The 22,125-nt window shown below is 47.2% G+C and overlaps 1 protein-coding gene across 10 annotated transcripts in view; it reads left to right on the forward strand.

Moving 5' to 3' along the window:
* The window catches only part of SLC4A11 (solute carrier family 4 member 11), a 195,605-nt gene that overhangs the window by 27,476 nt on the left and 146,004 nt on the right, over window positions 1–22,125 (forward strand). The window contains exon 1 of one of the 10 annotated variants that reach the window (XM_073002133.2): window positions 18,437–18,561. The exons of the other annotated variants lie outside the window; for them this stretch is intronic. Within the exon in view, the coding sequence (XP_072858234.2) occupies window positions 18,522–18,561 (40 nt within the window). The 5' untranslated portion in view covers window positions 18,437–18,521. Of the gene's footprint in view, window positions 1–18,436; window positions 18,562–22,125 lie in introns of those variants that run through there. 10 annotated transcript variants of the gene reach the window in all.

Below are 22,125 nucleotides of genomic sequence, written 5' to 3' on the forward strand. Positions count from 1 at the left end.
TAGCAAAAACATTCCCTGAGTCTGACTCATAGCCAAGCGGCAGGAGCAGCAAGGGGGGAAAACGGTCTCTGACAAGCAACTCCATACAGCCGGAGTATTAAATCTTGCGGCAGAACTGGCAGTTGGGTTGCTTTGGAGAAAAATTGACTTTTCCCCCCTTCTAGCAAGAGCTGGCATCTCGGGCCTCCGTGGGGTCTTCTAGTTATGTTTCCTGTCTCATTTGAAGGATAATTTATAGCCACTTTAGAAGAACTTCCTTAGTCTGGTTGGGATGGCTGATGGGAACTATCATCAGAACTCAGGAAAATAACTGGAAACGTACTAGCTGGGAGGTTCTGCAATTGTAGTCCCAAAAAAGTAAATTTTCTAAGGTCTGTTTTTCGTAGAACAAAGCAGGCTGTAAGATTTCAAGAGAGGACCTCGGAACTTCTGCTTTGTTTCCAGCTTGCTCTTGTTATGTGCTGTCATCCCATTGACATGGTGACCTCATGAATCAGTGATTTCCAGCATCTCTTACCTTCAACAGCCTTCCTTAGTTCTTGCAAACTCAAGCCTGTGGCTTCCTTGAGGGAGTCAGTCCATCTTGTATTTGGTCTTCCTCCTTTCCTGTTGCCATCCACCTTTCCCTGCATGATGGTCTTCTCCAGGAAAATCCTGCCTTCTCATGAGGTGCCCAATTTTTTTGCCTCCAGAGATAGTTCAGGCTTGATTTGATCTAGGACCCATTTGTTCAGCTTTTCAGCAGTCCACGGCATCCGCCAAGCTCTCCTCCAGCATCACATTGTACGTACATCCCAAATTCTTGATTGGGAAGAATGAGTTACGTGATTATAGGCATGTATTTCCTAAGTGCTTTGATGAATAAAGATGTGATGAGATTTGACCTCTTGGGACCCAAGCATGGCCTGTTCTCACAAGACCCAAAAGCATAAGATCCCAAGAGTTTTAAACAGAGAATTATTCTGATTTATTTATTTATTTATTTATTTATTTATTTATTTATTTATTTATTTATTTATTTATTTATTTATTTAATTTCTATCCCGCCTATCTGGTCATACTAAAAAACCCTAAACCGAAATGCTAACTTCAACACTTCCAGATTCGACATTTCATCTCTGAACTGATGCCTGATTATAAAATTTGAGAATGATGTCCTCTTGTCTCTGCTCTTTCTGTCTGGCTAGGAGCACAGGCTCATGGATTCACCAGATTTAACCCAGAAGTATCCGAAGGGTGCAGAAGCCACTGTGAAGCTTTTCTGTGTAAGATGCATTGAAGTGAATCAGAGTTGTACCTTTAATGGGGCTAGCAGAGAATCGTTTGCTAATAGATGCTCCAGGGGTATGCCAACAGAGTGAGATGTGGCTCTCTTTTTTGCAGGAAAACTTCCCTGTAGATTGTGCTGAATTTATGGAAAAATGCAATTCTGATTCAGGGTGGAAATGCCTTTAATTTGGAGCAATGCCCTTTTCTGACCTCCTGTAAGATCTTAGCTCTTGTGAGTTCTTCCTTTTATCGAAGCTAAATGCAAAATCTAAGCAGAGGCATCTAAACAAATCTGTCTCTAGTTTCTCTTCCTAAATCTGAATTCTGCTGCCTAAGGGGTTCATGCCTCAGAAGGCAGCCATCCTTTGAATGCCTCCGTGGTCTGCTTTTTATTTTATCTCCTGAGTGACGGGCAATTTGGTTTCACTGTTCTGGGAAACAGAAATGCATGTTGAATTTGGAAGAACAGTGTGACACTTTTAATTGGGTACAGACCAACAGAGCAGGACAGAAAATAGATTGGACCTTCTGGTAGAGATCTCTGAGTGGTCTGAAGCCGATTGCCAAAGACGGGGTTCTACTAAAACACAAAATGGCCCTCTCAAGGCTGATGTCTACCCATGCCTGGCCTTGGATCTAATTCGTCAGATGATGCATCTGAAGAAAGGTGCTTTAGATCTAGGCCAGTCCACACTGGCATACAGATATGGTATATGGATCACTTGTGGCACAGTTGGATTGTGGAAAAAAGACCTCAAGGGTTTCTATTTGGAAACCATTCTTCCCCTTTAAGAGCTGTCAAGCGCCTTTCTGGCCCAGTGGTAGAGCATGCATTCTTTTTTACATGCTTGTAGTTTAGCTGGGAAATAGCAGCCTCCAGCACCCTCAGCTTCCAACTGCCATCTTGGCTGCAAATTCTGAGGGAGAAAGAGAGGGGCAGAGGAGAAAGGAAGGAAAGGCGGGAGGAGAGAAGGAAGAAAACAAAACAACTCCGACAGAGGGAGAGAGGAGCAATATAAAAAAAAATTCACTTCCCCTGACACTCCTCAGACGATCAGGGGAAGTACAGGTACTTAACTGGTGGCTGATAAAGCTACAAGGGGTCGTTTGCTGTTCAGACAGAAGGAGCAAACCACGTGGCACAATGTTGTGCCCCGCAACCTCAGTAGACCCTTTGTAGCCCAATTCAACCCACACCCAAAACAGCCAATCTGGACAGGCCCTTAGTCTACAAAGCCCATAATGCATGTCTTCTCTTTTAAGGGGCCACAGGGAGAAACACGTGGTATAAGTATGCTCCCTGATTAGAGCTGAAAACACAGTCGTGTTGGAGATTTGTGATTCAGGCAGACTTTCATGTCAGAGAAAGCTGACTTCAAATGAAGCCTGTGCTTAAGCCCTGAAGGCCAACTTCAAAACAACCCATTTACCAATTAGGAGGCTTCACAAAAGCACGTTTGTGTACCGAGACACTTTCCGCAGCTGAGGAATTATCTCTTCTAATGATGGATTATCTGTAAAACTGATTTGTGCCCTTAGTCTTTTGCCTCAAAAATGGCAAGAACTGGAAACTGGAAAAATAATGTTTCCTTTCAAGCTGTAACACACTTTGTGCTGTGTCGCAAATCCTGTCTATAGCATGTGACAAAATTAGTGCTCCAGTGGGTGTGTAATGTCCCGCAGTTTGCACCTTGAAATTCCACCCTATACAAATCTTGCTTAGAAGCCCCGCCTGAGTTCAGTGTGACTTACCTCCACCTAAGTTTAAGGCTGCTCTCTGAAGCTCCATAAACACATGGCATGATTTAGGGATAGAGAGCATCAGAACATCTTCACAGGCCTGGCCAGTCAGTAGATCCTGCCTCTTCTGAGTTTTTTTTTTAGGGGCTTCAGCTACTAGCGAGGAAGCCGGCTGTTCTGTGTGGCTGATGGCCCGTGAAAACCCAGAAGGGCATCAGAGGGCTTCAGAGATGCTTAAACGGCTGCCCATGGGCCACACAGAATTTTCTTGTTACAGCTTCCTCTTGTGAGTTGGGTTGTATTTTGCCTTTGGGAATACATCGCACAGGATTTGTCTCTGGCTTTGAAGATGAGTTCGAGACCACCCATCATCTACCAAGTGTAAGAAAGACCTCCAGATACACTGCTTTAGAATCAGGTCCGTGGTTCCTCTCTACGTTATGGGGGAAATTGCTTTGGCCATCCGCTGTTCAGTGCTTTGTAGTATAGTTCTTTCAGCTTTCATCTGTTTTAGAGCTCCTGCTGGCATCCTTTATGAGGGACGGCAAGATGCCATATCGGCATCTTTAAGGGTCGACGTTAGTCGTAATCTTAAAAAAACATCCTGCAAGCCGTCATGTGTGCAATTATAAGAGCCGCTGTTGGCCCCAGGAGGTAAAGTGAAAAGAAGACTGAGGGGAGATCGAACAGCACTTTTCAAAGACTTGAAAGGTAGTCATCCAGAAGAAGGGCAGGATCTGCTCTCGATCATCCCTGAGTGCAGAATATGTAATAATGGGCTCAAGTTACAAGAAGCCAGATTTAGGCTGAATATCAGGGAAAACATCTTAACTGTTAGAGCAGTACGACAATGGAACCGATGACCTTGGGAGGTGGTAAGTGTTCCAGCGCTAGAAAACTGGACAGCCCTCTGTCAGATCTGCTTTGATTTGGATTCCTGCCTTGAGCAGGAGGGTTAGACTGGATGGCCTTTGAGGCCCCCTTCTATGATTCGATGAGTCAGGGCCAACTCACTGTCTCTACTTTCAATGCAGCTTCACCCTGAAATATGTTAAATATATATTTTAAATGATTTCACTTTATTTGCAACTGCTTTTAAACACAACAGCTGTCTGGATACGGAAAAAATGATTGGTAAACCACTTCTGCATATTCTCTACCTAGAAAACCTTGAAAAAGGATTGGCATCAGTTGCAACTGGGTATTATTATTTATTTAAACACAGATTATCCTAGCAGCTGATGTAGATGGAATATCTACTAGCAGTGAAAATCAGACCCCATGTTCAGGGAGCAGCATGGCACTGTTAAAAAAAAAACCAGCATAAAGAACCCTTGTCTACCAAAACGAAGGGAATCAATCATTGCAAAGCATGCTTTTAATTGCGTGGTTAGTTTTAGTTGGTTTGTTGAATAAGTCTTTTTATGAGCATCTTGGAAAACTTCTGCTACGGGATGTCTTAGTAAATTAAGTGCGCAATAAACATATCAATTGATCAAAGAGCCTTTTGTCTGCATCTGTCAACTCAGGGTGGATCATGTGGGCCAGGATATGAGAGGAGAATTTTGGGAGGGGGAAGGATCCTGCCTCGGTCCGAGCTGCAGTTCTAGGAAGCCCTTCTTCCTTGATAGCCATCAGTGAAGCAGGTGGCTGCCTCCAGATGTGTGCAGCTGCAACGCATGTGGTTTCTCGCCACTGTGGCTCCTGGCCAACACATCTGCAGGGCACGAGGTTTGGGGGAAAGTTTCAAATGAGGAAAAACAGGCTTTAAAGATGGCAAAACGCTTTGTGCTCCAGGAACGTGAGCTACAGGCCATCTTTAAGAAACAGGGATTCCATGTGACATTCAGCTACCTGCAGAGCATGGTTCTGCTTCAAGTTCATTCAGAGTTAGGAAAGTTACATTTTAAAACGAACTTGTTTCGTTACTCATTGCTCCTCAGCAGCCAAGAGGCAATTATCGCTGTTCTGATTGCACAAGCGCTTGGTTGCATTGCACATTTTTAATACATTGTGTTGTTGTTATCAGTCTGGAAAATAGTCTCTGGCTCTCTCTAGTGGCCAGTTCTGATATTGCAGCTTGGAAATATAAAAATACAACACAAAATCAAATACTGTCAAATACTGTACAAATTCTCCCTTTGCAACGGACTTACAGAAAATTTGAAACTTGATTTTTTCTTCTTCTAAAAATGCCATGAAATGCCCAGAAAGAATACTCCTTGGGACTAATAGGTGTTTCTTGCTACACCTAAAAAATAAATTGTAACTGCTACGTACAGCTATCCATACCCAAAATGTAACTAGTTACAGAGGACAAAATTACTTATAATTACTTGCTTAAAAATACTAAGTTTGTTTATGTGCTTAAGCGTTGAGTTGAAGTGGTGGGACTCACTGTTAGTGGTGGTTGCGCTAAGGATTATTGTCTTGGTTCTTGCCATGCCAAGCGGCTCTATAGGTGGGAGATGTGGAAATTTCAGGACATTTTGATGTAGTGGGGACGAAAACAGTGGGAAAAGTGGGGTTTTGGGGTCAAGCATGGACTTGAACTTGGATGTGCTGTGTTTTGTCCAGCAATCTGTCTGCTACAGCTACACCACAGTAGTTTTCATAACTACTTTGGGCTTGTTAATTATTGTCACTTAAATCTGATTCAGCAAAGACTTAAATACCATACTGCTCAGCCTTAAATTGTGTAGAAGAAAAAAATTGTCTCGCTTGGTGGGACAAAGATGAAACTTCTTCCTGCGCATCCTGTTTCTAGGGATGGCAGCCTTCCGTAGGTTGAAGCTCACAAACTGGGCTTGAAATAATACTTCGAGTTGGTTGTTGTAGGGTTTTTGGGATGTTTGGCCGTGTTTTATGGACCGGTGTGTGCAGGGACTGGTGATCACTGCACACAAAAGACCAGCTAACAGCACCCATCAATCACAGTGACAGATCATCTCTCCCCCTTATCACAACAATACATCCACAACAAAAATATGCTGATCACCATAATCACCCAGTCTCCTGAAAAGGACAAAAGCTGATCCCGCAGCTATAAATACTCAACTATCCCACAAACTGGAACAGAGTTCCGACTCCTGTCCTCTGAAGATGCCGACCACAGAGATGGGTGAAATGTTAGGAAGAAAAACCTCAAGAACACGGCCAAACAGCCTGAAAAACCTACAACCATTGGATCCCGGCTGTGAAAGGCTTCGAGAAAAGTTCTAGTTGTTGTTATTATTATTGTTATTAATTACATTCCTGTTCCACATTTCCACCGCTAGGAAGTACTCCACATGGCTTACCATTATCATAATATATATTGTAAAAATAACACATTAAAGCAAATTTGAACATAGAAGTGTTAAAAGTGAAAAAAAGCCAAACATGGCCATAAAACACATTAAATGCAGTTAAGCCTGTACACACTAAAATTGCATTTATTGTTACCTTGTTTTTTTCACCCGTTGTTAGTCCTTAGTATCTGCATGTGGCACCATCCACTGCCGACATTCAGAAAAAAGGGAAGCTCATAGGGTGGGAGGCATTGTGGGTCCCCCTCTCCTCATATTTACCTGTAGAATCATATCTAGATCTCAGTTGCCTCTGAATTTTGAGGTTGTGGGGCAAAGCCCCATTTGCTTCATCCTAGTTGTAGAGGGACGTGGTGGCACTGCAGGTTAAACTGCAGAAGCCTCTGTGCTGCAACATCGGAAGACCAGCTATCGTAAGATCAAATCCACGTGACGGAGGGAGCTCCCATCACTTGTCCCAGCTCCCGCCAACCTAGCAGTTCGAAAGCATGCAAAAATGCGAGTAGATAAATAGGTACCACCTTGGCCACGGTGTTCCTTGTCTAGTCACGCTGGCCATGTGACCACGGAAACTGTCTACGGACAAATGCTGGCTCTATGGCTTGGAAATGGGGATGAGCACCGTGCCCGAGAGTGAGACACGACTAAACTAAATGTCAAGGGGAGCCTTTACCTTTACCTAGTTATAGCCCAGCTTGTAGGTCAAATCTGTGTGATGCAGTTCTTTGGGGGCAAGATTTTTTGAACGGGGGGGTAGGTGCTGAATGCTCTGGCTGGCATCCCCTTTTGCTCTAGAAGTGGGAGGCTGACTATCATACTCCCAACCACTTGGATTTTGTTAGAAAGCGAGCTTGCAGCCAGCATAAAACACACACCCCTCTCCTGACTGTACTGCATCTTGGCAACAAAAATGAACGAAAACCATTAAGGACATTCGTTGGCAGCTGTGTTTAGCTGGTTGGCTCCCAATATGCAAGGCTTGCTGCCTTGTACGGTAGATCTAGCCAACACATCTTTCAGAATGAGCTGTGAACCACTTGATTTCTTAAGGGATCCTGGCAGAAATCCTTAAGGCCGATCCGTGTTCCTGGGGACATGTGCAGATTTTTGCAAAACACAGGGTTTGCAATGGGAGTTTGGCTGGGGGGGGGGAGAAGCTTCTCCCTGGGGCCCTGGGATAGAATCATATTCATAAAAGTTGACCTCGGTCAGAATGTATGAAGGCACACACCGGAGGATAAGTCTTTTTGCAGAACTGGTGGGCACTTAAATCACACTGCATTCTTTGCTCAAGCTGCTCCATTCTGATTTACCGGGCAATTTCCCAAATCAGGACCTTAACGTGTGTTAGCTCCCTGCTTTCCCCCCGTTTTCAGGCCCTTCTGTGGATTTTAGTAGAGCCTAGAAAGGATAATTTAAATATGTATTTTTAAAAAACTACAACTCCCATCCTTCTCCAGGCAGCATGGCTGGTGGCTATGGAGGCTGGGAGTTGTAGTCCAAAACAGTGACCTCTCCAGCCTCTGGATTGGAGGCAACAGTTTCTCCAGATGCCACTAACTCCTGCTGAGAGCAAACATCCCATAAACTGCAATGCAAAAGGTTCATCTTGCTGTCCCCTTCAGCTCAGCCACCAGGTCTGTCGCCCTGCTCACCCCTCTCAAAATGCCTTTTCTGCTTCTGTTCCTTCCACTCACGAGTCTGTTAATTTGTTCTTGTTTAGTCATTAAGTCGTGTCTGATTCTTTGTGACCCCATGGACGAGAGCACGCCAGGCCCTCCTGTCTTCCACTGCCTCCCGGAGTTGGGTCAAATTCATGTTGGTCACTTTGATGACCCTGTCCAACCGTCTCGTCCTCTGTCGTCCCCCTTCTCCTCTTGCCTTCACACTTTCCCAACATCAGGGTCTTTTCCAGGGAGTCTTCTCTTCTCATGAGATGGCCAACGTATTGGAGCCTCAGCTTCAGGATCTGTCCTTCCAGTGAGCACTTAGGGTTGATTTCCTTCAGAACAGATAGGTTTGTTCTCCTTGCAGTCCAGGGGACTCTCAAGAGCCTCCTCCAGCACCACAATTCAAAGGCATAAATTCTTCGGCGGTCAGCTTTCTTTATGGTCCAGCTCTCACTTCCATACATCGCTACTGGAAGAATCATGGCTATGACTATGTGGACCTTTGTTGGCAAGGTGATGTCTCTGCTTTTTAAGATGTCTGTCAATTACCTCCTATAATTTGGCTTCTCAGTGGGTTTGATTTTTGTTATATTCGAAGCAAACGTCATTTCTCTGTATTTCTCATGGTTTGTCCCTCTGTCTCAAGGGGGCTTCTGTGTACACTTACTTGGGTTAGGCCATTTACAGACCCTGACTTGAAGTGGATTGTTAAATGTTTTTGGATACGTGATCAGCATGTGGTTGTTATGTGCCGTCAAGTGGCTTCTGACTTATGGCGGCCCCGTGAATGAGCCATCTCCAAAATGGTTGTTGTGGGCTCTTTGGCCGTGTTCTGAAGAGTGCTGTCCTCTGAAGATGCCATGGCCACAGAGACTGGCGAAACGTCAGGAAGAACAACCTTCAGGACACGGCCAAAGAGCCCAAAAAACCCACAACAGCCATTAGATCCTGGCCGTGAAACCCTTCGCGAATACATCTCCAAAATGGCCTGCCCTCGGCTTTCGCTGCTCAGCTCTTGCAAACTCAATCCTTTGACTTCCTTTATGACAGTGGTTCCCAACCTTGGGTAATCCAGGTTTTCTTGGACTGCCATTCCCAGAAGCCTTCACCACTAGCTGTGCTGGCCGGAGTTTCTGGGAATGGAAGTCCACAAACACCTGGGTGACCCAAAGTTGCAGGTGTCGCTGCTTTAGGGAGTCAGTCCAGCTCATATTTGTTCCTCCTCTTTTCCTGCTGTCTTCAACCTTTCCCAACATTATTGTCTTTTCCAGAGAATCCTGCCTTCTTATGATGTGCCCAAATTACCAACTTACATTAGCATATATGTATAGCTTATGGTGCTGCCCTGTGTATCTCTCATTGCTTTTTTTTTTTTGCTTTCCCGACCTCTCCTCTTTCTTTCTTATTTTTCTGCTTGCAATTTAAAATGTAGTGTAATTTTTAAAACACTAATAAAACAGCAATAAAAAATAATTTTTTAAAAAAAACAGATTCAAGCACGGGAATCGTGCAGCTACCAGGAGCTGTCCACAGTAGCACTTTTGTAGAGAAACGTGAAACTGGATTTCCTTCCTTTGAAACTAACTCTGTGTCGCAGCAGCTTGTTGTACTCCTGCCCTGTGTTTTCTTGGTCACCTGGGGTAGCCTCGAACCAATTCAATCTTCTAGACAGTGGCTTTGGAGACTGCTGTGCTGGACTCAACAACTGGATTTTTTTCTAATGCTCTGTAGGTAGAGGTGGTTTAACGGTTGCATCTGCATCCTGTGGAATCTTGGGATTTTTTATTTTGGAGCAGTTCTCAGGATTCTTCTGCTGAAGACTTCTCAGGCTGCAACACAGAGAAGGGTGCAAGAACCTTCCCGTGGAGCATTCTAAGGACCTCCTGGAATGACCGATCCCAGGCTTCCATAGGATGGAGCGATGGCATGGTCAACATGGGATCACGCTGGTCTAAATGGGAAGAGCAGATCTATTCCTCGGGATGAAAGGATGAACTTCCACCTGGAAAGAGGAAACATGGGGTGCCCTGATAAGCGGTGAGGGGGTGAGTTTCGGTTTTGCCTTGGCAGAGAACCTAGAGGCATGGTGTAGCGGCTGACAGCAGTGGCTCCCCATCTTGGGTCACCCGGAGCGTTCTTGGACTACAACTCCCAGAAGCTTTCACCAACTGCTGGGTTGCCCGGGATTTCTGGGAGCTGCAGTCCAAGAACCCCTGGGTGACCCACGGTTGGGAACCACAGGTTTAAAGTATCGGATTGGAACTGTGGACCATCTACTGCTGCTGCAACGACTGATCCTTTGTCTTCCAAAAGGCCGCATCCTTATGGGTTGCAAGGTTTTGTGGGCTCCTGGGTCTCCTTTCCTACCTTCACTTTTCTCCCCAGGCGTAGTGGTCCCCAACCTTGGGCCTCCAGATGTTCTTGGACTTCAACTCCCAGAAATCCTGGCCAGCAGAGGTGATGGTGAAGGCTTCTGGAAGTTGTAGTTCAAGAACATCTGGAGGCCCAAGGTTGGGGAATCACTGGAATGGCAACGTTTTTTGCAAACCTGCTGCAGAAGCCAAGCCAGCGAAAGGAAGGAAGGAAGGAAGGAAGGAAGGAAGGAAGGAAGGAAGGAAGGAAGGAAGGAAGGAAGGAAGGAAGGAAGGAAGGAAGGAAGGAAGGAAGGAAGGAAGGAAGGAAGGAAGGAAGGAAGGAAGGAAGGAAGGAAGGAAGGAAGGAAGGAAGGAAGGAAGGAAGGAAGGAAGGCCACGCCAGCTTTTGAGGTTCGCCCACGTGGTTTGGCACTGGGGTGGGCAAAGCATAGCTCTCCGGATGTTCTTAGGTGACATCTCCCAGAGTTCTGCCACCCTGGCTGAGGTGGCTAGGGCTGACGGGTGCTACGTGGGCTGCTTTCTATGGGCATGGGGGGTTGCAGTTGGCCCACTCCGGCTGACACGTCCGATCCGTGGTTCCATGGAATGGGTGCGGCAGGTGCCATCTCCAGCAGCTAGCCATTTTGTTCCCATCTCGTTAAGTCGACCCCGTGAGAAGAGTGTAGGGTTTCTCTCCCTTTTGTTCACCCCCCTGGCTGTGACGGAGCTGCGGATCCGGCTGTCAGTTCTTTTTCTTCTAGTGCCCGGGCCTGCCGCTATTTCTCCGGCGTCTATTTTTCATGAAATATAATCCTTCGGGAAGCGGGCCAACGATGTGTGTGCGCTCCTCCCTCTGCCATCAAATCTGTTTGTTTTAAAGTAGGAGGATAAAAAGTTTTAAAGTTGGAGGATAAAAGGCCACGGAGGAATGTGGGCAACCCATTTCATCCTTTTCCACCCTTCCCTTTCGCCACTCCTTTCGAGAGTTTAAAGCAGGAGTGGGGGGGGGGATAAGGCAGCCTTCTAAAAGATGTTAAGACCACATTTTCCATCATCCCCAGCCTGGCAGTTCATCACTGAAGGGATGGTGCCTTCTCCGTTGCAGGTTTAAGAGCACGATGTTCCTTTGACCATCCAAGGCATCTTAAAGGCTAACGGTTTTTAACTGAATATATTTAGGGGTGGTCCTTCAAAGATGGCTTTAACAGTCATTGGGAAGTGATAAGGGCAGAGCAAGGGGCTGTCGTTAGGAATCAAGGGGCGGTCGTTAAGAATCAAGGGGCGGTCATTAAGAATCATGTTCGTAGGTGGCAGCCAAACACAGAGAAGCAGATTCACACATGCACGGTGGAAAAAAGGCGCATTAGCAGAGCTTGGTCAAAGGATATGCAGAGTTGGCGGGCGATGGAAGTCAAGAACACCAGCAGAAAGAGGAATGCAAAAATTGATGTTGGTCCGCAAGCCCTATTCACAAGTTAAGAAGTGTGTCACATATTGATCTAGCCCAGCAACCCTCCCCCCCCCCATTCCTGGTTTTGACCCCCTCCTGCACTTGGAGGGCAGCAAAGCTGAAGGGGGAGAGCACTGGCCTGGGTTGGGGCTCTCCATAACAGTCACAACCTGTGATTTAGCAGGACAGAGAGGGGCAGGACTAAAAAAAAGCTCCTTTCTACCTATGAATATTCCATCTTTTTAAACTGAGAGCCTTCTTGGTGGCGGCTGCTTGTCTCTGGAACTCCCTGCCAAATGAAGCTAAACCAGCCCCTTCGTTATTGTCCTTCCATCATCCGGCAGACAAAGATTTTTGTGAATTAATGAGGGCCATTGGTTTTTTAACCAATGGCTCCCTGTTGGGAAAGAGGCTTTTAATCGATAACTGCAGGATAGCTCAATGGTTTAGGTCTCTGACTGCTGAGGTTGGGAGTTCGAATTCCACCACCCCCCGGCATACTTGACATGAGCTGGACTTGATGATCTATCAGATCCCTTCCTGCTCCGCAGTTCTGAGAGGATGTTGATGAGGAAAGATCGGGATTGTCCTTTTTAAGTGAGGAGTTTTAAATTGCTTTTTAATTTAGTAACATTTTCATATTATCCTCGGTTTCATTATGATTCACCGTTGTCGTTTTTTGCTGGGAATTCGTCTCTACTGTCTTTTAATCTCATTGTGAGCCACTTTCAGTCCCCGTTGTGGGAGAAAAATTTTAAAAGAAGTCAAATCAATCTACTAAACGAATCAAATGAAAAAAAAAATTAAACGGCATGGAAGCAAATCAGCAGAGTTTCCTTGATGTTCATTTCAAGAGCTGATGTTCCGTGATCTCTCATTAAGGCTTCCCTTTTGAGAGATAACCTGGCTCCTGCAGTCCAAAAGGGTTCAAGATTTGAAAAAGCAACCTGGTTCACAAAATAAATAAATAGATAGATAGATAGATAGATAGATAGATAGATAGATAGATAGATAGATAGATAGATAGATAGACAGACAGACAGACAGACAGACAGACAGACAGACAGACAGACAGACAGACAGACAGACAGACAGACAGACAGACAGACAGACAGATAACAAAATAGCCCTGATCTATATATTAAAAAGTTCTAATCTCTCTGTTTGTTGGGTTCATTAGTTAGGTAGCTTTGATTTAACCTGATCAGTTCGACAACTAGCCATTCAGTTTTAATGGTACAGGTGTAGCCAAGGTGGATGAAAGTCAGTGATTTTTAAAAAAATCAAGTTCATTTAAATCACAATATAAAGAATGGCTTAAATTAAAAATTAAAAAAATTTAAAAAACTGATTTTTTTCCCCAATTTAAATAGTCAAAAAATTTAGTTTCTAAATAAAATTTAAATTTAATAAATGAATTTTACATTTAAAGTCAGTGATTTTTTTTTAAAAAAAATCAAATTAAATCACGATTTAAAGAATGGTTTAAATTTTAAGAAACTGGTTTTTTTTCAATTTAAATAGTCAAAAATGTAGTTTTTAAAATAAAAATAAATCAAATAAATCAAATCCACCCTGGGCATAGCCCTAGAGGATTCCTTTGACCTGACTTTCACCCCAGCACAGCCCTTCAAGAATTGCTCCATCTACACTTCAATGATATCAGCCTAACTTTAGGATCAAGCAGTAGACAGACTGACTGCTTCTCCTATTAACAGGATGCCTGCGTAATCAATAATTTGCTAGTGGTGCTAATTTTGCTATTGTCACTTTGAATAGTTCATTACCAAAGCAATTGCCACCCTCTTCTTCCCATCTGGCTTGGTTCCCACCCCACTCCCTTGTCTTTTGTGTATGTATATAAACTTATAAAATAATGCTCTCCACATCTCAGGAAGTAAATGGTAATTCCTAAAGGCTCACACTGAAATAAATAGTCTTTAAGATGCCACCATATGCCTGTTGTTATTTCTTTTAATGAGATATGCTGAAATAGACATACTTAATTAGCTGCTCTTGGGAAAAATAAAGATAAAGCATACTGGAAGTTTTAAAAGAACATGAAACAAACGGATGGCTCTTTTAACTCTCTCCAATATCAAAATTGCCAGCGCTGTGTCTGCATTAAGCATGATGTTCAACACAGAGCTTGCGAAATGACTTTTAAAAACTAAATTTTGGGGCAGTTTGTGGTTACAATTCTAAAAGATGACCCTACCTCCCTGTTTCTCAAAAAATAGCACAAAATGCATGGGCCTCCAAGATCAATTGAGTTGGGGCCACACTGCAGGAGATGTGAAGTTATCCTTCACTACGTTATAACCGTAATAGAGTTGTTGGTTTGAAATATTTTTACTCTGTCTTTCTCTTTTAAAAGGATCCCAGGTGGTTTACATAATTAAAGGACAAGTGAGAGCCAAAGCTATCCACTTGAAAATCCCACTCAGGCAGCCAGTCATTGAGGGAAAGCCAGCCTGAAGAGAAAGGTCTTCTTGGCCTGCTTGCAGAAGGACAGCAAAGCTGGGGCCAGGCAGCCCTCCAGTGGGAGGGAGTTCCACAGTCTAAAGGAGCAGCCACAGAGAAGGCCCTCTTCCGTATCCCCATCAGATACACCTATGAAAGTGGTGGGACCTAAGAGAAAGGCCTCTCCTGATTATCTTAATACCTTACCATATCTATGTAGTTATACCTCAGTTACTTTTAGTTAGTTCTTTCCTAAAAAAAACACTGTAGTTATTTGTAGCTAGTTACTGTACTTCCAAGCTCTGACCTAGCAGTGCATATGAAGGGGCCTCTACTTAAGTAACTGCTCTGAACCAAACAAAGAGCAAAAGATAAAACTTAGAAAACTGAACTCTAAAGCAACTGCCGCCACCCAAACAAATATATTTAGGTGGTTTCCCGGGTAGGCGAAAGTTGCAAGCTTTAATGAGAAGAGGGTTTTTTTTTTAAAAAAAAATTATAAATAATGATGGCAGTTTCCATCATTAAAACAGTAAAGCTAAAAACAGTGAATCACTCAAATATTAAAGGAATTAGTGACCTTATGCTAAAAAAAGTTGGGGAAAGCATTATTAAAACAGCTTTAGAAGCCACAAAATGCAAGCCCTTTTGTTTTAAAACTTAGACAATCGGACAGTCAAGGAAAAAGCCTGCCTGTTTTGAGATCCAAATATCTGCCATTTCTAGCTGGCTTTTTAGACGAATTCGCTTCTTGAAGCTACTCTGAAGCTTCCTATTGTGATAGGAAGTCTTCTAGGTGCCTTAAAAAAATGATGACAAAGCAGCTACCAGGAAGTAAAAGGCTGCTGAACTTCGTGTAACCTGCTTTTGAGGAAGCATGCGGAAGATTGACAACAGATATTCTAGAAAAAAAGCCACTTGAATAACATCCAGCTTATTTAAACAGCAAAAGGTTAATCTTCTAAAATCTTCATCTGGCAGTCAAGTGGAGGTCAAATCTGTCTTCCTGCTGTGCTTTTGATTGATATAATGGACATTTTCTTGCTTATAGCAATGGCTGTCATCAGGGAAGAATTTTAAGCATTTCTAGGGATCCATTCATATGGTCTTGCTTTCATTTTTTATATATATATATAAAAAAGTGAGCCAACAGGAAATACCTCTTTGAAATACCTGATTACTGGGAAAGGTTGAGCACCCTAAGATAAGCTGGGGTATATCTGTTGACCACAACAAATCCCCAAATCCACAAGTGAGCCCATACCTTCAAAACCACAGGCAAGAGTTGTGGAATGCCACAACACATTGTGTAGGCTTTTGAGAATACCGTTTCTTCATCAGGGCAAATATGATTTTTAAAAAAATGAGCAGACTGGAAAGAAAGGGAAACTGGAAACTTAAGTGGGAGAAGGTTGGATGATGATGATCATCATCTTAGAACTGCACAGCTGGAAGGTAGCCTATGGATCCGTGGAGTCCAGTCCCTCTCAAGGAGGCGCTGTGGGGAATCGAACTCCCAGCTGCTGGTTCAGAATCCTAAATCTGAGCTATCCAGCAGTTCTCTTGAGCTTGCTTGTTTGTAGCTGAGATCCCACTGTGTAGTTATGGAGGTGGAAGGGGTGTGGTGCAACTCACTCTGGAAAACTGTCGTGAACTAACGATTTGGCACTTAGATTTTTCCTTGCGCACCCGTCAGGGTTCACGTGGTGCGCAGCCAGCCGTCTAGGCGATTTCATTAATTCGTGTTAATTTGCCGGTGTGAGTTGAACTGTAACTCCACCACAGGATTTTGGCCTGCCTGCTGCTCTTTTACGAAGCAAGGCAGAAGAGATTCCGTAGATACAGGAAAGCATCTTCTCCGGGGGATGTAAGGCTGTTAGATTTCATCTCGGCTGACCCACGAGCTGAAAAGTCGGAAGCTTTCCCCTCTCCTTTTGGGAGATGAAGCCCTCCAAGAGAACAGGAGAACCCCAAGGCTGAGGACCATGGCAGAAGTCCATAAGAGCCCCTTTCCCCTCACCCGGCTGCTGTTTGCATGAGAACCATCGGCGCCTCCTGAATGTCGGAACGCCATCGGGCCATGTGTGCCATTCCAACCTCGCCATCCCAGATGTTCTTGGACTGCAATTCCCAGAAACCTCAGCCAACACAGCTGGAGGGGAAAGCTTCCGGAATTTGCAGTTCAAGGACCACCTGGGTTACTCACAGTGGGCAAACACTCATCTACGGAAGTCCTCCTGAACCAGATTATTCCTTCTCCCACATTTGTTGGCCACATTGTCTGGGGCACATGGGAGTTGTAGTTGGCCCTGCTAACAAAGAGACTTACGAAATCCGCCGTACACCTTCCCACCTTTAAAATACTTCCGGTGGATACTGTTTGGCCAGTGTTCCTTCCCAATTCTTCTGTGAAACCCCCATGTCAGTCTCATTTTCTGGACTGGTGTGTGTGTGTGTATGTGTGTGTGTGTGTCCCTGTGGTGACAGTAACACTCCAGGCCTTCTGACAAAGTCTGGGTCAGGACGCTTCTAGGCAGAAACACTGATCCTTCCATATAGCAAATGTTAAGATGTTATGGTGTGCAAATATTATTTATGCCTTGATTTTAAACATTTTTCTCCCAGCTGATGGGTGGGGGGGGCACAGCTCCCAAAAGGTCATTTGAGAACAACAATATGCTGTTATGACAGGCAGCCTCTAATGGGTGATGATGGGGAGACAGGACATGGCTTTGCTGTGAGTCAACCCATCTAAACCAGGACTCTCAGCCTTGGCGGCCTCATTCTGTCCCAGCCCGAGGGGAAAAGCTCTCCCATGTACGCACAAACCAGGCCCCATCCTGCTTAGCTTCCAGCATCAGAGGGGAATGGTGTGTCCACGGCCGTAGAGATTTGCCACCCTTTAAGCGACGACATGGAAAAGTTGCTTTTCCCCCCCTGAAACTCTCAGAATGCCCCAGCTGTCATTTTTCATCGCGGAAAATAATGTGTCTGAGATGCTTACAAGGATTTCCCCTGCAGGAACGCGAGGCAGGTGTCCTAGCAAGCCAGAACTGCTTAACACAGGAGGGCATACTTCTGAGTAGTCCTGTTTAAATGAACAAGCATCCTGGTGACACACCCCTTTAGCACTGAATTTATCTTGCCAGAAAGCCCCCCAATAGATTTCCAGGGATCTACCTGGATCTCCTAGCCTGTTCTTGGGGAAGACATTCTGGAGATTTGGGGAACTCGAACTCTTGATCCAATAAGGCTGCTTTCTCCAGCCGTCTTCCAGATGTTCTGGACTTCTCACCCCCCCAGGTCCCTCGCCAGGGGAGCTGGGACAAATGGGAACTGTAGTCCTAAGCATCTGGTGGACATCAAGTCAGGGGGGGAGGCTGCTCCTTGTAGCACCCTGAGAGGAGAGAGAGAGAGAGCACCTGGCAGCCTGACCCGCAGAGCTTCGGTGTCCCTCCCCTGTGGAACAGGGGCCCTGGGTACCCAAAGATGGGTTCTGGTGTCCTGTGGTGGTGACTCCTCTAGGCTGCTTTCTGAGGGCTCAAGGCTGGCGGTACCTTGCTCTGATTGAGCAAAACTTTTCTCAGGGTCCTGGGAAAGCCTTTTATCTTGACTTTGGCTCATCCCGTCCATCAGCGCTGGGGGCTACTTCGGGGTGTCCAGGGGAGGGTCCTTTCTCCGCCCTGCTCACCGCTAGACCAGCGGGACCACCTTCACAGGGGCCAGTGCTGCCCCTCCACAGACCCTCCTTTCCCGTAGTTGCCAGGATCCCCGCCGCCACGACGACGACGCCGGCAAGGGGGGTGCCCGCCGCAGCCCAGGGATGGAGAGAGGTGCGCCCGGGGTGGGTGTGTTCTCTGCCGCTCCCTTCACCCCCCATCCCCCTCCATCAGGGGCGAGGCGATCCCTGGCTGATGGGCCTTGCAATCCGAGCCCACTTCGGGGAGAGGGACGGCACCCCCCCCCCCCCGCTGTTCTGCCTCCCGCAAGCAGAAGAGGGGGGGCGCGTCCCGGGCAGCCGGCCGTGGCGCGCGCTAGGACCCGGGCGGGCGGGGCGCGCAGGGGCTGGGCTGTCCTGGGGGGGGCGTGTGTGTTGTGTGTGTGTGTGCGCGCGTGTATGTGTGCCCTCCCCCTTTTTCTCCCCCCGCCCCCTGGAGGCGCTTTCGCTTTGAGCGGCGGCGGCGGCGGCGCGGCTTCTCCTTCCGACGGAGCTCCCGGGCGGGCGGGCAGGCAGGCGGGCGGGCGCGATGGTGTGAGCCGCGGCGGGATGGCCAAGGCGAGGCGGGTCTTCCACCTCCAGCCATGCGGTGAGTGATCGGCAGGCAGGCAGGGAGGCGGGCGGGAGCCTGACGCCCCCCCCGGCCCCGAAGGGGGAAACCCCGCCGCCAGCCCGGCGCCCCCCTCTCCACATCCCCGCGCTCCCGTTGCCCCGGCGGCTCTCCGCTTCGGGAGACGCGCGCTTGCCTGCCTGCACCCCTCCGGGCACCCCCAGATCCTGGGGGGCCCTTGACTCCCTGCCTCCCTTTCCCCCCTTTGCAACCCTCCCAACCCGGCCCTTCGATCGCCTGCCTGCCCCCTCCCTCTCCCCCCAACCTCCCCCCAGCGCCCCTCCGCCTTTGGGGCGCTGCGCCCTGGCTTTCCATCGCGCGCCGAGGCGGTGGTGGTGGTGGTGGTGGGGGAGCCGGAGACGCTGCCAGCCCAAGTCCCCCCCCCGCCAGCCTGGGGAGATCGGAGCCCCGGGGACGGGGACTGGACTCCCCAGCCTTCCAAGGCAGGATGATGCCTCCGCGCAAAGACCCCCGGGCCGGCCGGGCGAGCGAGAGGGACCGGGTGGTTGGAGGCGGTGGAGAAGCTCCGGCGGACTTTCACGTGTTCTCTGTGTATGAAGCGAAGGGCCTGGGAGGGAGGGAGGAATCCGGCCCTCCCCCTCCCGTGTCATCATCCTCGCGCCCGCCGTGGAAACAAGAGAGTGAAGTTTGAGCCGCCTGTTGAGTGTTGGCCTTCTCGGCTATTCTTGGGGAGGGGGGGGAGAAGCCCGTGTCCCCCCCCGCCCTTTGCAAGGCTGCCCCTTGAAAAGGATGCTTTGCAAGCGGGAGGAAGCCAGTGCGCGCGGACCCCCCCCCCCCCGGGCTCCCTGGGTTGTGCAATTGTTTGGGTGTGTGTTGTGTTTAGCAGCAACCTCGCCACTTCCGTATCTCCTCGGGCTGCTGGCTCCTCGCTGCGGTTTTCTTTTGAGTCCTCTGCTTCTCTTCCCCCCCCCCCCCGGCCACGCTCCTTTTGCTTAGAAGCTACAGAGACCGGGTGTGATAACCCGGGGGGGACACACACACACACCCCTCTCTCTGCCCAATCCAGAAATTCCCCCATTCATTTCCTGCCGGATTGATCCTGCTTTTATTGCCTTGCAGAAAAAGGGGGGGCTGGCGGGTCCTTGGAAATGCTCAGACCTTTTTTCCCCCCAGGACTTTTTGATGGGCATCTGGCGAGGCCGGCTCCTGCTTTTTGCATTGCTTTGCATGGGGAACGGCGCCTTTCATCTGGAACTTTGCAAGAAAAATAGCTTCTCTCCCCCCCCCCCCTTTTCCACTTTATGTCTTGCCTCTTGGCCACAATCCTCTGAAGCGCTGACCTCCAAAAGGTCATGCCTTTGAACAGCCCGCCCGCAGCAGGTCTTGAAAACCACACAAAAGCCGGGGCTTCCTTGATGGAGTCAATGCATCTCACGCTCTGTCTTTCTCATCTCCCGCTGCTTCCCACTCTGGCTGGCGTTGGTGTCTTTTCCAGGGAGTTTTGGCTTCTCGGGATGTCCCCAAAGCGCAACACAGCCTCAAGTGGAGTCGTTTTTTTTTTTTTTGCTGGCTCTGGAGATTTCAGATTTGATCTGATCCAGAACACATACATCTGTCTTTCTGGCAAGCCACCCTGTTGTCCAGCACCACCCTATAAATGATCCCCCCATCATCTTTCTTCCCTTTTCATCCTTGCAGGCGCACATCCTTACCCACAAGGATCTTGTCTAGTGTGTGTTATTTTTAAAGTTCCAGAGTCTTGTACAGTTTAGGACCAGATTGCAGAAAGGCACCCGTCTTCTCCCATATAGACCTTCCTCGTTTTTGTACTCACAGAGGGGCGGACGCTCTGTTTACTCTAAAGCAGTGGTCCCCAGCCTTGGGCCTCCAGATGTTCTCGGACTACAACTCCCAGAAGCCTTCACCACCGCCTCTGCTGGCCTGGATTTCTGGGAGTTGTAGTCCAAGAACATTTGGAGGCCCAAAGATTGGGCAGCACTGCTCTAAAGCATCCTACAGAGGCTCAAGATGGGTATGATGTGACGCCGGGTCTCCATTGTTTGGGGGTCCCCTGGTGTGATGCTCTCTCCCCTATGAGATGTTGGCCCCCAGCATTGTGTGTTCCTTCCGTCTCCTTTCCTGGGATAAACATCGTCAAGTTGGCCTCTGGCCTTTCCTCTTTTGCTAATTCTGTTCTGGCCACCTTATTTGTGAACATACAGCTCTTAAAATAAAACAAATACTGGATTACATGTGAGTCTGTCCAGGTGCTATCAAAACAAGCTCTGTCTCATTCAAAATTCATATTGGTTTTGGCAAGGTGTACGTATGGAAATTGGCATAGTCAGTTAAGGTGAGGATAACAATATTTATTTATTTGATTTATATCCCGCCCATCTGGTCTGGTTGACCACAATAAATAGTGATACAGCCTGTTGGATGTAAGATTGATGAGAAGTTTCTAATTTATGCTAGATTTGGGATAGTTCAGTGAGTTAGGCCTCTGGGTTGGGAGTTGGATTTTCCCCCACTGGGCCTCCCTGTGAGTAGAGCCAGCCTGGGTGGCCTTGGGCCAGCTGCACCGTGGTCCCGGGATTCCCCCCCCCCCCAGAAGAAGCAAAAGGGAAACCACTTTTCTGTATTCTCTACCTGGAAGACCTTGGAAAGGCACTTTGTTAATATTGAGACCGGCGGACCCCAGGGCATGCCAGCAGATGTATCGGCTGTACAGGGTTGTGTTTTGCTGTTTTTGTTCGGTGGGAGAGGAATCGCCGTGCAGGTTTGTACACATAGCTAAATGTCATCCCCTTGCCACCTGCCAGACTGATGTGCGAGGTAGCTCCTTAGATCCATCCGCCTGCGGGCACGGAAGAAGGAAGATTTATAGCATACCACTCAAAACGATTCTGTGGCACAAGGACAGATCCATACTTGTCCGACGGCTTTTTCTTTCTTTTCAGGGTTGCAAAACAAAGGTCTGGAGATGCTTGAAAATCTCTGGGTGACGAAATAAATCAATGGCTTCCCGTAACTTTCTGCAAATAGCGTTGTTCGAAACAAGTGTTTTTTTCTTTACCCCTTTATTGAAGGAGCACTCTTTAGAGAGGTTGTTTCCTTGTAATGGATCAGGTGCAGAGAACAACAAACATTTTTTTTGCTGCTGGCTTAAATAACTCCAGCATTCCACTTGGAGGTTGTCCACCCTCTAATTAAAGTCCCTGTTAGGGTGTGCAGGCCAAACATAGTTTGGGGCGGTTTCACGTGTTGCTGACTATTCCGGTCTTCTGGAGCTTTTTTTTTTTTTCCAGCCGGTGAAATGGGAAACAATCCGTTCCCAAATGCAGCTCGTTCCACCGGACAGTGAGAGAGGGTGACCCTATTTGGTAAAGTCCCCGAAAGGTTATGCCAAATAAAACGGCTTTGTTGCTTTGTTGCTCCAGGGTCTTCTTGCGTGCAGGTCTGGCGTGACTCAAGGAGGTTCTTCAACATCGGATTTTGCCCATTTTTCAGTTCGACAGATGAAAGGGGTGTAGCTCTAATCACAGAAGAAAATGCATGATGCGACTCTGACGTCACGGCCTT

The sequence above is a fragment of the Pogona vitticeps genome, chromosome 5 (assembly GCF_051106095.1).
Source record: "Pogona vitticeps strain Pit_001003342236 chromosome 5, PviZW2.1, whole genome shotgun sequence".
Lineage (NCBI taxonomy): Eukaryota > Metazoa > Chordata > Lepidosauria > Squamata > Agamidae > Pogona > Pogona vitticeps.